This window comes from Brugia malayi (assembly GCF_000002995.4).
Source record: "Brugia malayi strain FR3 genome assembly, contig: Bm_v4_Chr3_scaffold_001, whole genome shotgun sequence".
NCBI lineage: Eukaryota > Metazoa > Nematoda > Chromadorea > Rhabditida > Onchocercidae > Brugia > Brugia malayi.
This window is the reverse complement of record NW_025062477.1, coordinates 9,499,467-9,515,763: the sequence shown is the minus strand read 5'-3', so window position 1 is coordinate 9,515,763 and position 16,297 is coordinate 9,499,467. Positions and strand designations below refer to the sequence as shown.

The following is a 16,297-nucleotide window of genomic DNA, read 5'->3' as shown; positions in this document are numbered from 1 at the left end:
TGATTTTTGCTTCGATGTTTGAATATGATAAGTCAAGTCACAAAAACAACATTTTGTACATTTTCCTAATCATTCTCTGCTTCACTTACGATTAAAATAAGCATTTGTTGACCGCAATTTCTCATGTGTTAAACGTTGTTTTTGCCATGCTAATACAGTTTTCAGTATTAATTTGTTTTACCTTACAATTAAGTTAAAATTTGGCTTGATTTATTCCGAAAATCGTAATATCTTATGTAGCTTCGGTTGGTATACTGAAGATTGGCAGAAAGTTTAAAACAAGCAATGAAAAATAAAGCATTGAAAAATAAACAATAGCATCGAAGGGTGACATAAGTGGTTCATTTTCTATTACTGTAGAATCGGAAGAATCGTTTTGGCTTGCTCTGATTGCTTAAATTTCCATCAGGATACTTTTTTAGGCTACTCAAAAGATACCAGTCAGTGTACAATATGCGTGCGAGAATACTGATTTGCCATATTATCCATATGTGTTCGAATTGTGGGGACAATACGGTCCACATTATTCACAATTATCTGATGTAAGTTTTACTGAAGTATTACTTATTAGACAAGACAAATGGAGTTTTTTTTTTTGTATATTCTGCTACTGTTGTTTTCGAAACGGCTGTTGATAAATTGGCTTTACGCTGCAGACGTAACATAATCCAATAATCTTCTCAAGCTGATAATCCACGAATAATTTTTTGTATTCATTTTTTTGTTATAGCAGTTTGTTGATCCGAAACAGTCATCCGCTACACGCGTTCATTCACTGAATCGTCTTTCATCGCTTCCCTGTTGGCAAAATCAATCAAATATGTTTCGCCATGTAATGCTAAGTCAGGTAATTGTAACTTGTTTCGATGTTTTAGTTTTATAAGCCTGAAACTATCGAGCAAGGCCTGGTGAAAATTCGATCCATGTGTTGTTGACCCGCTTTTCATTATTGATTCTTGAGATGTTAGAGCATGCATTGTTTATATCACTTATTTCCCATACTGCTTAAAAGGAAGATTAAAGTTATGTAGAAATTATCTGCTAAGAAAATATTTTATTTGCGACTGTTATTATGCTGGTGAATAATTCTGACAGTTTTCCAGGTCGCTTGTTACTTGGATCGTTCAAGCGACGTATCAGATCATTTATTGAGCAGCTTTCCGATTGCAGTCGAAGAACTGTTTGAAATTGTCGCAGCATGTGAAAGTGCGATTCCAGATGTAAATTTAATTTCTCTGGAAAAGTGAGTATTTTCGACCTCAGTAAGTTCGACTGGCATTAAAGAAACCATTTAACAAATTACTGTAATCAATGCTGCATTTTTACAGTTAAAAGAGGATTGCTATGAGTGATTAACTGGTTTAACTTGACGTCTGCAGTTTTAGTGTTTTGAAATGGAAATGATAAGAATGGAGGATCTGTGTTAATTTTGAAATGAAAGATCTGTTTCAGTTGGAGTCACGTAACTTTGGGTGATCAAGCGCTATCCATATTATTGCAAATATCACAACGAGTATCTAGTGAAACAAAGCGTTTATTTGAAATAGCTGTACAAGTAATAAAGCGCTGTGTTATTCCATCGAACTACTCACTTTCCAAGCCACTCGCATTTGCATTTATACAAATGCTAGGTCTCAAGCATAACCAGATTTATTTTGCTGAACTTGGTTAGTTTTTTTTTTTTTTTTATTCGTGTTGTTTCTTTTATTTTTAATATATTTAATATAATTTATATGATTCTGTATTTTTTTGTCCAATATTTCGTTTTTTTTTTTTTATTTTATTTCGTGTCTAGAAAATTTCTTTGATATGAAAACTAAATTATTCCCGAACCATGAGGGTGAGACTTTTACAGATTAGTTAAATTTGAAGTTTTAAAAGAAAGTTTTCATTAGTTTTGTAAATATTATAAATTCATTTTCATCAGGTATATACCTCTTTAAATATTTCAGGAGGACATTTAATTGTGGCGCATGAATTGGAACGTTCTATATTGGCTTCAACAAATGATTGGACAGCTCCAATTTCTGTACCTCTTATGCGACAACTTGCTTCGTTGTCCACGCAAGTGGCTGGTGGCAATGACTATGGATGGCAAGTATCGAAGAAATTACAAACCGGTGTACGAGATGATGGACTGTACAATTACGCACCACTTTGTAATTTTTTTGGATTCAGCTGGCTGGAATGTGTCGAAATCTGAAATATTGAAGTGGAACAACCTGTAGAATGGAATTCTCTTGATATAAATTCTATTTTTTTCCAAAAATTTCCTGGTTCCTGAAATAAATTTATAACATTGCTATGTTATAACCAGTTGTTAACTTCCGATTCTTTTTTTTCTTCGCACACCATTCTTAACATCATTAAAATCATTTAAAACTCGTTTCCATTAGATTTTACTCAAACCACAAAGTACGCATTACTGGGATTGTTTTGAATTCATTTTTTGATTTCTAGGTACGATAAGTTCTGAACAGACACTAAATGTTAGTGGGCAGCTGTTATCTTTGATTGCGGTTGCTGCACCACATCGTACTCGATCCGCTAATTGGAGCTATCATTTTAATGAAGGTAGCAAAGAATGGTTCGATATTACCCTTAGTCTTCCATATCACATAGTTCTTCACGAAGTGCAGATCCGACCGCATGTTCCTGCCTTAAGCAGTAAGTTTGCTTTATTGTTATTTTGCGAATTCTATAAAAATTTCAGACTTATTATTTTGAATCTTTATTTCCCATTGAGTTGTTTTTTTTTTTTTTTTTCAAATTTGTAATATTTTGATTCAGACATTCTCAAAATGTTCAAAATGTTTTCTGACGTTTATGAATGCTTTTTTTCAGCAGCTCCGGCAGCTGTTCAAGTTGAGTTATGTTCAGAAACATCCCTTACTCAGTGGTACAATCTTGGCGCTCCACTTAGCACTACTGGATACAGCAAGATCCGCATTTCAACCGACTCATACAAACTTCCTGTCATTGCTGTATGCATAGGAATATTTTCTTAAAACTGTTTCAATTTTTATCTTTGTTTTTTTATGGGCTGGATTTCTTTCCTTTTTGAAAATGCTTTTCAGGTGCGCCTTTATTTCAAAAAACCGCCAGATTCTACAAATTTATCCTTATCACAAATACTGTTATTGGGGATGAATTTCACTGCTTCATTATCACATACATGTTCAAAAAATATGGATTTGTAAGCATTATTCATTAATCAGGGTATTAATATCATGGATTCTTGCAATCTAATTGAATGTAGAGAGAAAGCTAAATTTAAATCACTGCTGCTGTCTATTCAATTATTCAAAATAGCTATGCAATGTATGACCAACTGAGTGAATATAAAATCTAGGGGGAAATCGAACTTCATCAAACTGTTCAGGGTTTCCTTACTTTCATCGGTCAGTTAACTCTTTAGTTTGCTTATAACTTACGGATATTATTCAGCCGTTTAAATCATTTATACGAGGTAAGTATTTGCTACTCATTCGTAACTACTTCACATTTATCATTTAGGGATTTTATAATCAGAAACTAAAATTATAGTGTTCAGTGGCTTTCCATTATGGTACAACTATGTTATCTTGAAAAATATTGCGTTTGGCAATATGCTCCGGAACTTCCACGTGCTGTCGTAGCGCTCTTTTTGGGTCGACCACTATCCAGTCTAGTTTATCAGCGCATTTCAGAATTCTGTTGTCAGATCGATAATGAACGGACAAAGCCTTATTCGATTGTTGAATTGATTTTTCAATATATAGGTTCATTTTAATTCACATTTCTCGTTGTTCAGTGTCCGAACTTTTAATTAAATTTATGTGTGTTCAAAAAATTCTGTTATGTTCCTAGTATTAAAAGTAATCTGGATATTTTTGGTTGCAGAGCAAGGCAGTACTGTTACCAACGAATCCTTAGAATGGCTCCCGAATCTAATTTTTACTTTGTGTGCACAAAAGGAGCATCAAATTTGTATCATAAAACAGTGTCAAGTGCTTCGTGGTGTTACTTCCTTAATCACTTCAGGGAATTATAAGAAGCCACTTCGGGTTTGTTCCGCTTTTTGAATTTTGATATATTAGCAATCCACTTAGAATTTGTTTCCTCTTATTACATCATGTCTTTAAAAAATAATAAATTTTTGTTATGAGATCTCTATACGTGAATAATATGAATCCAAAAAATATATGCGCGATAGAAGCATAAATAAAAATACTGCATGCCTAACATAAATGGACATTATTTATGCTTTCCAGGCATGAGCATAATTTTTTAAACATGATTTAATAAAAGAAAATAAATTGTAAGTGATTGGTGAGGGAAATTGAATTTGATTAGATCAAATTTACTAACGAGTTTCATCAAGTTCATAGTTTTATACGAACTTTTTTTATGAAGTCACGGTTACTAGATATACGACGCACGTCCGTATTGAGCTTTTTACCTCAACCGCTTATTATTTTATATCATCTATTTTATATCATATTATTTTATATCAATTTATATTATTTTATATCATCTGCTGAATTGTTCCATTAATTATCTTGAACTCTTTAAGATGCTTATCAGTTGGGAACTGTACGATCACAGTGTAAGAAAACTAACTTTTGTATTTTCACTACATTGTCTGTTTACGTAAATTGGAAGATAAAGGAGAGAAACTTCTATATGTTCTGCAGTTTAGTGTAATATAGTTTAGTAACAGGATGCTATAATGAGAAATTATATAGATGAGCAGCAAATGATCCGAACTGATAGGAGTGTGTGTGTGCTTTTTTGTAGAAGAAAGGCTGCAGTGGAACGAAATTTTCACGCAAAAATTTCCAAGAAATAAGTGTTAAAATGGTTGATTTAAGTTCTTTCAGACACATTAATTCAATGTAGAAAAAAACTTACGTCAGTTTAAATCCCTTTACCGGCCGTGTTATAATTGTTACAGTTTTTGCTCATTGTTCTGTTGAGTTTTTCTGTAGATGTTAAATTATATTTCACTTTCCAATAATTACTGGGATTATAAGGTATATTTGTTCATTTTGTTTTTTTCATGAATAATAATGAGAAAAAGTATGTTTTTGATTGTTTCGTTTTAAAGGTCAGTAATCTTTCTCTTTACCTCTTCAGCAGAAGACAACTACTTTGTATGAGATGAAATCTTGTTCAATAAAATTTCTTCTAAAGGACATAGTCGGCAAATTCTGAAATACATAGCTCTAATATTGTTTGGAAAAGAAGGTTGAGGACTAAATGCTAAAATGTATTATAAGAAAGTTTTTAGGATGTTGCTGCTGTTCTGATATGGACTGCCTCTTGTATTATATGGCATAATATCAATGTGGAAGAGCGACATTTCGATACATTAGCGTTGTGCATAAATCTAACACCACAGCTCCTTCCGTTTGTTTTTTTAATTTTGTAAATTCTGAATATTGTAGGTTTACTTTTTAATTTAACAAGTTTATTCGGCGACTAGAGTTTAATATTGCAAATATCACGATATATGAAGTATCAGTCTTTCTAAAACGATATAGTCCGATTATTGCACAAGTTTGCATGGCAGTAAAGGAATTGCTAATTAATAAATCAGATACGGCATAACATCAGCTAAAGTCAGATTGATCATAGTTGCATAGTTTTTTGAGATTAGGTATCTACGAAGTAGTTTTTTAAGATTTCTATGTAAAATGGCAGTGGATGTAAGTGAACAATGCAATGATACATTAGCGAAATCGGCGTCTTGGTTATTGTGCTCTTTGATGCGTGGTGCACCAAATCTTCTACGTAATGCATTGAAAGAAATCGGATTATTAGATATGAACGATAAGCGTCAGTTTCTTTCCCATAAATTATATTATCTGTTACTATCATACTGTTAACCAAGAATTTCAATTGAACAATTAAAATATGTGCTTGAGTCATAAAAATAAGTGAAGTGTATTCTAAATATTTTTTCAATAGAAAAAAAGGGATAAACGATACTGTATGAATGCTCTTAAATGTGGGCTGACAGAAAGCATGCTGCTATGAAGTGAAAGATTATTGTAAAGTCTCACTGCATTAAATATGTACACAAAATGTATATTTAATGAAATGCGACTTCATGTAAAGAGAGTTTGTCGCTGTTTAGTTGCTGTGTGAGATATATTATTAAACTAAAAGGACAGGTGGTTAAATTGTAGCGAAAAGAGATGTCCCCCAGAGTGCATTTACTGTTGTGCAACGAATGTGTCAGTCAAGGACAAGCATATTGCACCTTCATTCCCTCGGTCTTCTACAATACTGGGTCGAATTGATTATCACTTATTCCGAAGGTTTGTTATCTTTCTTTCAAGAATGTTTAGCTGGTAAATTTAATTTTTTCTTATTGGATGCTTTGTTGATATACATCTTGATAATAATTAGACCTTTTAAGTATTTTGAATCATTAATTATGAACTGGAACTGAATATCACTAACACAGAAGCTCAAAATCTAAAGATTTCGTAGTGGCTTAATAAATGTGAAACTTTAGAAACAAACATGGAGCATATGTCATTGTTAATTAGCATAGTTCGATGCTTGGCATCGCTTTGTTGTATCGAGGATGTTGTCAAATTTCTGGATTTCATGGGTGGTTCTCGTTTTTTTAACTCTCTCATAAAATGTGTCGTTCGATGTGCTGCTTCACCTGGAGATATGATTCGTCCATCTGGTAAACAAAGCATCAAATTAGAGAACGCTACAATCACTTTGCTTTCACAGTACGTTTTCCAGGATTTCATAAAGGATTCAATTGTTGCAGTTTGGGAAATGCTGAATTAAATCTAGGATTATTGGCTTAGGAAACCTAGAGACTAGAGGGAATAAATGCTGAAATTGTTATAAATATGAATATGTTTTAAAAATTTGTGAAATTGTAGCGAGGTCGAATAATTTCAGGACTCTCGAAATTTCGAGTTATTTCATTTCTCCGAATTAACCGTTTCAGATGTGTTACTGTTGGTGGCTCACATCGTCAACGCATAGCTCACGTTTTATGTTCCTTGTTAAAAAGTACCGGTAGCTTCAATGGTGCAATTCAGCAGATGATACTGAAATGTATTTTTGATGATGAGATGATTCCTGTGAAAGCAGTCGATGAAGACACTTCAATCTGCTTCCCGTCGCTTGACATTCCAAGTTTCTTTTTCAATTTTTTTAGTTTTTTTTATTTATAAAGAGGTTAAATAAGAAGTCTAAAAGAAGAGTAAAGCTGGGTTCTTTTTGAAGTGTTAGAATTTATTTCTGTTACAGATCGTATTTTGCATCCATTTTTTGGTTGTACACGGAGGGAACGTTTCTTAAAAGTATCTTTATATACTTCTATGGATGAGATTTCTGCTTTGCATAAAAGCGCAAGTGACTTTCGACAGCTGACAAAAATTAGGGTAAGTGTTACACTTTTCTGGAATTCATTTATCCACTTAATCAACAGAACCAGATTCTTACATTCATGATACAGAAATAAAAATCACAGATTTATGCGTAGCTCTTGAATAAATCTTTAATAAAGTCCTTTATAACTTTTAACTTCTTAGTATGAATTTGTTTCACTTCAAAAGACTGATTATACATGCAGTAGAATAAAGAATCATGTTGGATTTATTATGTAATCAATTGCTGACTTGAGTAAGCAGAACTTTCCTTAATTTAATAATCAATAAATAATCAATAGCGAATTGATATGAAAAGTTTTTTACTAAGCCAGGTCATTTTTTTCAGGCACCTATGGATGAGTCGCAGTTTTTTTCATCTCTTGTTACAAACCAAGGTATAATTTTCAATGATTTTGATGGGTAGTTTTATATCCATTATTACAGTCGTTATAATTTGAATGAATAAATACGTCTTTAATTCAGACCTGATGACAGCTATTCCTTCGCGTCTAATGATTCGAAGTTGTGTCAGTTTAGTTGAAATAATGGGTGATTGGAAGATTGGACAGTTGGTAGGAGATTTATTTGTTTCTGGACGCTTAACTTCTTCGGCGTGGTAAAATTTTAATTTTTTACTACAATTGCTTGGTAAACAAATGAAACTTATTTTTGTTGAAATATTTTTGGTACGGTATAATGCATTCATGCTTTTCAGTTGGGAAGTTTTGAACTAAATTTTAGTGATGTATGGAAATGAGATAAACATTTTCTGTAGTGGAGCATGTAACAAATATCCAGGTATACTGACCGACGGATTATGGAAATGTCGATATAAATTTATTTAGTATACTTTGCAGGAGAAAAATTTATTGATCTACTTTTTTTTTTTCTTAGCGTTTTTCGATATTTCATTTCTGTTTCGATTTCCTAATTCATATGTTTTGCAGGAAAGGAAAAATGGCCGGTGGAGATATACCAAAAATAGCAGTTGAAGATAGTGCTGATGGCTATTACACAGTTGCGCTTTCATTTGTTCAGCGCTCAAGTTAGTCTTCAGCAGTTTTTTAGCTGGAGAAATAAAATTCATTCCGTCGGTGTTTTGATTGGTTGATTAAAACAAATAAAGCAAATGGTGTTGTTAGTTGCTCAAGAAAGGCTAGTAACATAGTTCTATCGGACTGTATCTGTTTCATCGACCGTAAACAATAAATTAGTATAAGGAAAATAAACAAATAAGTTAAATAAATATGTTGTTTGAATGAAAGATGGATTGATGTTCACTCTACATTTTTGAGTCACTTTTTCATTTTTCTTAAAATCTAAGGACCGTGCAAGTCATTTTTGCCAACAGGTTTGTGCATCAAATATATTTCATATCTTTGCGGCTTTAATTTTTTTTCTTTTTTGCTAAAAATGGTCCCGGTATCATGTCGCTTATTGGGAATTAAAATATGGTTATTTGAATGGAAGATAAATTTAATAGTTTCAGATCTGAAAGATAGTACTAGCGTCATGTCAGATCAAAAGCTGGATACAATGCTCACAGAACAGACATCAACCCTACAATACTTTGCACGCGCAAATGGTCTCGCACTTTTAGCGCTGCATTTGCAAGTACATTATCCAACGTTTAACTCTTCTGCTATCATTCCATCATTCAGGTTTTCTTTTTTTTGTATTTATATTTATTTATTTATTTTTTTCTTTTTGTATTGGTGAAAAATGAAAGATGAACCAAAACGATGCAGCAAATTGCAGTTGTTTAATAAAAATGTTCATTGCTTCACATCTAACGAGTGAGGATAACTTCTGTAGCACATTACATTTCTAATGCAGGAGTGAAGTGCTGTAGCTGTTTCCTGAGACCCCATTGTCTACATTAATGTACTTGTGAAGGGTGTATTTAAGATACATGAAAAATAAACAAAAGCGTTTATTCTTAATGCATTTACATTACTCCTGAGTAATATCATGAACTTTACCTCTACAGAAGCGAGAGTAAACTAATAATTTAATAAAAAGGGTAAGAACTCAGGTCAGGGAATTTAAAAAAAATTAAAAATAACGAAATAAAAAGATTTTCTGCATACAGCGTCTTTTATATATTTCTCGTTAAACAATGCTTGTTAATTAAAATGTTATGTTAGATTTTGTATCTATAACTGTCATTGAAATTTGAAGAAATGTGAAAATCGGATTTGATTCTGTTTAAATTAGGCCGAAATTAGATTTAATCTTGTCTAATTAGTTTCAGGGACTCAAAACGGAAATCAGTTGAGCAGCGATGGTTAATAGATTCATCAGAAACGATAGCTATGAATGAAATATTTCCATCGGGTTATGCCTGTCCAACATCAATTTTCTCTTCGTCTGATCTACCAGCCGGAGAACCAGTATACAGTACCTTATATGTACCCGTTTTTGGTGGCGAAGCAGATTCAGGTCCAGGTTACGAAGACTTCGAGTACATCGACTCTGTTGCTTCGGGAGAAATGAAAGGATGGACATATTATCCCTTATTCTCTCAGACAGATAATTCGGGAAGTCATGCAGCAGTCAGTCCTATTTTTTAACATTTGAGTTTCACTTTTTTAGCATTTCAGTTTTGATTTGTTCATGCTTCACTGAAGCTTCTACAGAAATGAGACTATTACTCAAACATCTAATCGAAGTAATGACATGTACTGATGCTTGTAAGATCTCTTCAGCCCAAAAAACTACAAAAAATTGGTCCACAGCCGTCAAATCAAGCACTTTCAATAGGTTTATCGCCACATGTTGTCGTCGCTTTCAGTATATTCTTAAGATTGGAGGGTTATGCCGAATTACTGGTAACATACGATCGTAAACGTGCTAAACGCCTTTTGAGGCTTGCAATGGGCGTTATCACTACTGAAAGTAATAATCTTTTTTGTTTTCCTTTTTCTGTAAGAAAAATTCTTTGTGCATTTTAATCGTAATACTGAGGTCTTATGTTGCCTTGGTCTATTATTTGTAATGCGTTATTTTTGAGAAAGTTCGTTCACTGAAATTTATTCTAAAGCACTGCAACTTTATTAGATTGCACACAAAACTACGAGAGAATATTCTAAATAATTCTGTACTAATATGAATAAATTCTTGTTCATATTTTGGAGTGTAGAAAATAGATGTGAAGTTTGAAACGACGACTTGTTGCGAAATTAAAATTTCACCCGATATGTTGTTATAATGGATATTTTTCTGAACTATAGCATCGCTTGTAAACAAACCACAAATGTTTAAATCGGGTGTATTCAAAGCCACTCAGCCACAGTCCCAGTCAAAACAGAAATCGGAATACGAAAATCTTGGTTCACTGCCTTTTGTTGTTCTAGAAGAATTATTCAATAAGTACTTGCCCTATACATCTGTTGGAAGGTAAGTTATGCTACATCATTTTATTATTCCCCTTATTATTGTACTAAATCGAGCCAAGTTAAAAATTAAGCAGAAGCAGTAACAAAAGAATAATCAGCATTCTTAATATTGCTATTTCTTGTTATTTCAGGCCAGTTTTTTTTTTTTTTTTTTACCTTCTGCTTCCCTTCTTTGACTTTTGACTCATAAATATTGTTTGCACTTTTAGCAAATGTTACGAACAGGGAATTCAGGTGAAAGTAAAGGAAGAAAAATAAAGTTAGAAATCCTTTTGGATGAATTCGATAAATTACGGAGAAGGAGAAGCTAACATTAAAAGCAGTAAAGAGATGGAAAGAGAAAATAGATTTAAAAAATGAATGTTACCACCATATACTGCATCCTGTTGGTCGACAAGCAAAGTTGTTAGGATTATTAGAACAAAAATTATTAGAACATTGTTATCATTATTATTCAACGTTATAATCATTTTTTATACTGAAGGTAACTTTCAAGAAATTGTTTATTACAGAAGCAATTAAGAAACATTGCTTATAAATTTTAACAGTGTGGGATGTTTAAAAATGGATGTTGTATACACTAATGTATATGCTGCAGGTCCTTACGGGAAGCTGCAGTGACCAGTGGTGTTTTGGACGTTTTGTTGGATTGTTTGGCTCATTATAGCCATCAAAAACACAGGGAAAAGTCCATTCGACCATCGTGCCTTCCACCAGCTCCTGAGACCGTAAGTGCGTTTTTGTGCAGAGTGTAATTGTTCATTTGTGTATTTATGCATAACTCTTGGGCAGGCTGTTTTGGTTGAGCGCTTGTTGCGGGGCTGGATGGAATCAGAACAATCATCCTATGAAAGAGCCAGCTGTGGCACGACGACAGATGAGCGTATAAATAGTTCTGGAAATGCTGCACCAGCAATGAGCTCTGCTTCAACCGTTACCCAGCAACATAATTTTTGGGCCAAGGGTACTGGTTTTGGCAGTGGAACTACACAGCAACAGTGGAATGTTGATTTGCATGTCCTGAAACGAAAACAGGACGAACAGAATGTGACTCATTTGTTAAAAGTATATTTTGTTGCTTTTATGAAGAAGTGCAGTGAATTTCCCACTTCTTTTTCTATGTGAAAAAAATCTATTCATTTAGACGTGTAACTATTAATTCTGTCATGTGAAAGAAAAATAATGAGAATTACAAAATCTCTAGACAAGATGATTTGCTGATTACTTGTTGTGAGGAAACCTGTTCTCGTTTTACTGTTCTGTTGGTGTTATAACAATCTGGAGATTTTGTAACTCATTATTTCATCCAAGTTTCAGGTACTTTCAAGCTTTTTATATCCGAAAGTTAAAGACTATCTGAAAGTGGAAAATAATTGGACAGTTGATATCAGTGGACATAATGCAGTTGCTCCGCTGACATCCTTGCATCCGGAATATACTGAAACGCATGGTAGAAGTCAAAATATCTCATTAATCTCTGTGCCAGGTAGTACTTTAATTACTGTGCAACTCTGCTATTGTAACTTTCTTCAAGGGATACTTTGTTCTGTTCAACTGAAATAGGACCCTATTTTTTCAGATTCATCAATGCCAGGACCTTCATCTGGGCATCAATCACTTCTTTCAGTTATTTCATCAACTTCTTTGCAGTGGTCTTTGAGCTCAGCCGTAGTTAAAATGCTATCCCGCTCCTGTTTATTGCCAGCTATTTGGGCATATCTTAGGAATGATTCTGGTTTGACTCATTCCATATTGTGATGATATAGTAATCCTTATGGTCTTAGTCATATTTTCTTGATGCAGTTTTTGATTATTTTTTTTATCTTTCTTATCTCTTAAACATTACACTTTTCGGGTTCGTTACAGTCTTGGATATATCTCAGCATGTGGAATTATATGAAGCAGTTATGTATATGGTAGCTGCGTTAGCATTGAGTCCAGAATCAACAGATAGCAGAAGGGAAGAAGAGGATGAGATCACTGTATTGCTTTCGGGACCGGAATCAGGTTGCTCAATGCATGCGATGCTAAACAAACTATTTGACTGCGTTTCTGCGTATCTTACTAGACTTGCTGTTGAATCAAACGAAACCAGATTGCAAAAGTAAGGATTTTATTAACAAAGGTTTAATAATAATAATAATAATAACTCTAGAAAAGACAGATTGGTAAGGTTTTGCATGTCTTTTTTTTTTTTTTTCGTTAAATTTCTTCTTGTTCGATTGTTATTGAAAGATTTTTTGACTTTGACAAATACATTAAATAAGGTCCCGAATTCCTATACATCGAAGTCCTGCAGATTTATTTCAGTAATATTACTATGATTGAATACTAAAAAACATACGTGACTAATGATGATAATAGTGATGGTGATGGTTGCATCTCTGATGGACTGGAGAAGTTAACTTCTGTACTATAAAGTTTACAGATGACCGGAAGAGTCGTTGAAAATTTAGATTTTTTTTTAAATATCTAATGAGCTGTGAGTTAAGCGTAATAATAAATATGCGATAATTCACTTCTCATTGAATAACGGAGAGTACTGGAATAGTCAGGATGTTAAGATGTGATTGTTTTTCTGCGGCAAAGATTTCCAGCGATGTTGAAAAAAGTTTTTAAATGACTTATGCTGGTTCAGAAACTTGAATTGGTTGAATTGGTTGCTTTTTTAGTCTAAATATCCAACAAAATGCAGAAAATAATGACGAATCAGCACAAAGTCGCGAAGAAGGTCTCATGCGACTTGCACCACTAATCACCGCAGTTTGTGTCGTCCTTTCGAGACGTAAATTTTTATATCCTTTGATATCATTTTTATTCTTTTAGCCGTAATGTAAATTTCCATTCTGGTTTATGGCTTTTTCAGGAGTGAAAGAGTTACCTCTGAAGTCAGAAAATAATGAGAAGGATGCAGTTACTGAAGAGGAAAAATATGTGAAAGTTATGAAGGCTTTACAGTTTGGTTAGCGATTCATTTTTTTAATCAATTTACACCAATTCCACGTGTACCAATTCATATCATATGGAGAATTCCACAGTTAGTCGTTTTTCAGATACAGTATCATTCTTTACGGAGGGTTCATTCATTCCATATCATTACGAAAGTTCACTTTCCTCTGTTGGTACTAGCAGTTCGATGGGAAAACGAACGAGACGTTTGGCGCAAGAAATTGTTACACTTAGTAATTCACTACCATTGAGTTCAAGTAGTTCTGTCTTTGTTCGTGCTTGTGAAGAACGACTGGATGTCATGAAGGTAGATGTTGATTTTTGTTTTCTCAAAAATTCTGGACTGGAATTTCTGATTTTCTTACATTAGTCATTTTTCGATCAACAATATAATATTTCTCAAAAAGTAGAAACTACAAAAATAATTGTATGAATAAAAATACAAATAAATAAAACACTGCCATGACGCATGTTTTTGAATAGTATTTCTCGGATTTTAATTGAAATTTATTGTTTGATTTCTACCTTTGTAATTTCGAGTATTCTTTTTATAGGTGTTGATTACGGGTCCAGCAGATACTCCATATATGAATGGATGTTTTGAATTTGATGTTTGGTTTCCAACTGACTACCCAAATTCACCTATGCATGTAAATCTTGAAACGACTGGCAATCATACTGTTAGTTTTGTTGATGATTTCTGACTGTACAGTGATTATTTCGTTAGAACTGTTTGCAAAAATATCTATATTTTTTATTTTATTAGATTTGACGCTCAGAAATATTACTAGCACATTTAGAATGCATTATAGGTTAGATTTAATCCTAACCTGTACAATGATGGGAAAGTATGTTTGTCGGTACTGAACACATGGGATGGTCGACCTGAAGAACGATGGAATCCGGAAACTAGTAGTTTGTTACAGGTATAAAATTAATTTGTATATTATGCTTTCTTTTAATACGCTCATTTGTTATATAATTCGATGTCTATCGGTATCTGATAATTTTTTCACTAACATATATAATTAAACATAGCAAGGAGAAGAAGCTGTTGTGTTTACTTACTTAAAAACTTTTACTTATCTATTCTTTTCTTATCTTTGAGGTCATTGTAAGTGTGCAGTCTTTAATCTTAGTAGCGGAACCGTATTTTAACGAGCCGGGATACGAACGATCAAAATGTACTCAGGCGGGACAACAAGTGTGTAATGGCTTTAATTTTGTTGATATTTTTTTATTAATAAAACTTGTTCTCTGTAGATTCTTTTCATATTCCTGATTTTTCCACCTAATTTTCTCGATTTTCAATCTTTTGATATGCTAAATTTTCATTATTGCCGTGAAACCAACTTAGGCATCGCGAGATTATGATGCTAACATTCGTCAAGCAGTAGTAAAGTGGGCTATGCTTGAAATGATGCGACATCCCCCACCAGCTTTCGCAGATATCGTGAAGAAGCATTTTTGGTTGAAACGAAAGGAAATTTTGTCACAGGTTTCATAATTTTCGAGAAATCCGGCATCCTAGATCTAATTTTTGTTGAATCTATGGGATCAAGTATCTCACGAACCGAATTTGAATTTGCTTAATAAGTTAACCTCGCCCATTTAAATGTTGAGAACTCCGCAATAGGTGACCTTGCAAAGGTTTCTTTTTTGAGGTGTCAAAATGGATTGCTGAGATGGAGCAACTAGTGAAGCAACAACGTGGTAGTGGACGGAGCACCCACGGTCACCTTGCTTCTTTAAAGGTGTTTTCTAACATTTCGATTTCTTTAGTTTGTTTTACCAACTGGCAATCTTTTTTAGATATGCAAATTTTGTGGCAAACTACTTAGACCCTACATATCAGTTCATGGATAGCTCGAAAATTTAATTATCACTGAAATCTTTCAGCGACACGCCACTGCATTGGAGGATGAATATCGACGGATGGAGTGTCCCACAGATCTTCAAGATGTAAATGTGTCATGCACTCAACAAACAAGCATCTCTGAAAACATGCAGCAAGCAAATCTAACGATAAGTGAGCAACAGTTACAAAGTTTGAATGGTTCAGGACAAGTACCTCACAATTTGAAGAACCTCTCAGTAATGGAAATCCTCAAACTATGAAAGCTTTTTTTTTTCTGAGAAATCTTTCAATTTTAGAAGTAACGGAGCGAATGCTTCCTGAGAATTTTCCACTGTAATAAACTTCTGGAAATTTATGTAGTACATAAAGCAGATCAAGTGAATTACATGCTTCATTGGTTTATTGCTTTGCGCATGTCACACGTCTTCTCTAGACACTTTAACAAGCTGTCTTGAAAACAAGATTTATCCACTTTGTTCTTCACCTCTTTGGCTCCTCTACGTAGTAGTTCTGTTACGCTGATCTTCAGAATTTGATTGACATGTAAATATTAAACAAAGAACCGAACGCGATGCGATGCGTGTTAAGCACCAACAAGGGATGCCATGTTAAGGCATCATTCTTTCTGACCTTGTTTCATGAGAAAATGCATGTCATTATGTGCAAAATTTGCTTTTATTGTAAAGATCTTTTTTTGGAAATTA

The 16,297-nt window shown here is 33.4% G+C and overlaps 1 protein-coding gene across 3 annotated transcripts in view; it reads left to right on the top strand.

The window, feature by feature from the left end:
- Bm1051 (Uncharacterized protein) overlaps positions 1-15,853 on the top strand; it is a gene marked incomplete at both ends in the record, with an annotated part of 41,424 nt that extends 25,571 nt beyond the window's left edge. For 2 of the 3 annotated variants that reach the window (XM_043080638.1, XM_043080637.1), the window contains 37 exons: positions 423-542; positions 731-847; positions 1,104-1,243; positions 1,453-1,667; positions 1,953-2,159; positions 2,461-2,667; positions 2,845-2,984; positions 3,078-3,196; positions 3,547-3,761; positions 3,883-4,046; positions 5,273-5,391; positions 5,666-5,820; positions 6,174-6,305; positions 6,506-6,734; positions 6,962-7,152; positions 7,267-7,400; positions 7,735-7,783; positions 7,872-8,004; positions 8,336-8,433; positions 8,878-9,049; positions 9,643-9,943; positions 10,097-10,286; positions 10,622-10,787; positions 11,385-11,514; positions 11,579-11,851; positions 12,104-12,272; positions 12,366-12,521; positions 12,653-12,890; positions 13,459-13,571; positions 13,653-13,748; positions 13,840-14,042; positions 14,290-14,415; positions 14,548-14,661; positions 14,844-14,939; positions 15,093-15,233; positions 15,400-15,489; positions 15,635-15,853. In XM_043080638.1, the coding sequence (XP_042936572.1) occupies positions 423-542; positions 731-847; positions 1,104-1,243; positions 1,453-1,667; positions 1,953-2,159; positions 2,461-2,667; positions 2,845-2,984; positions 3,078-3,196; positions 3,547-3,761; positions 3,883-4,046; positions 5,273-5,391; positions 5,666-5,820; positions 6,174-6,305; positions 6,506-6,734; positions 6,962-7,152; positions 7,267-7,400; positions 7,735-7,783; positions 7,872-8,004; positions 8,336-8,433; positions 8,878-9,049; positions 9,643-9,943; positions 10,097-10,286; positions 10,622-10,787; positions 11,385-11,514; positions 11,579-11,851; positions 12,104-12,272; positions 12,366-12,521; positions 12,653-12,890; positions 13,459-13,571; positions 13,653-13,748; positions 13,840-14,042; positions 14,290-14,415; positions 14,548-14,661; positions 14,844-14,939; positions 15,093-15,233; positions 15,400-15,489; positions 15,635-15,853 (5,877 nt within the window). Of the gene's footprint in view, positions 1-422; positions 543-730; positions 848-1,103; positions 1,244-1,452; positions 1,668-1,952; positions 2,160-2,460; positions 2,668-2,844; positions 2,985-3,077; positions 3,197-3,546; positions 3,762-3,882; positions 4,047-5,272; positions 5,392-5,665; positions 5,821-6,173; positions 6,306-6,505; positions 6,735-6,961; positions 7,153-7,266; positions 7,401-7,734; positions 7,784-7,871; positions 8,005-8,335; positions 8,434-8,877; positions 9,050-9,642; positions 9,944-10,096; positions 10,287-10,621; positions 10,788-11,384; positions 11,515-11,578; positions 11,852-12,103; positions 12,273-12,365; positions 12,522-12,652; positions 12,891-13,458; positions 13,572-13,652; positions 13,749-13,839; positions 14,043-14,289; positions 14,416-14,547; positions 14,662-14,843; positions 14,940-15,092; positions 15,234-15,399; positions 15,490-15,634 lie in introns of those variants that run through there. The other variant, XM_043080639.1, reaches the window with a different exon arrangement.
- Positions 15,854-16,297: the final 444 nt, after the last annotated feature.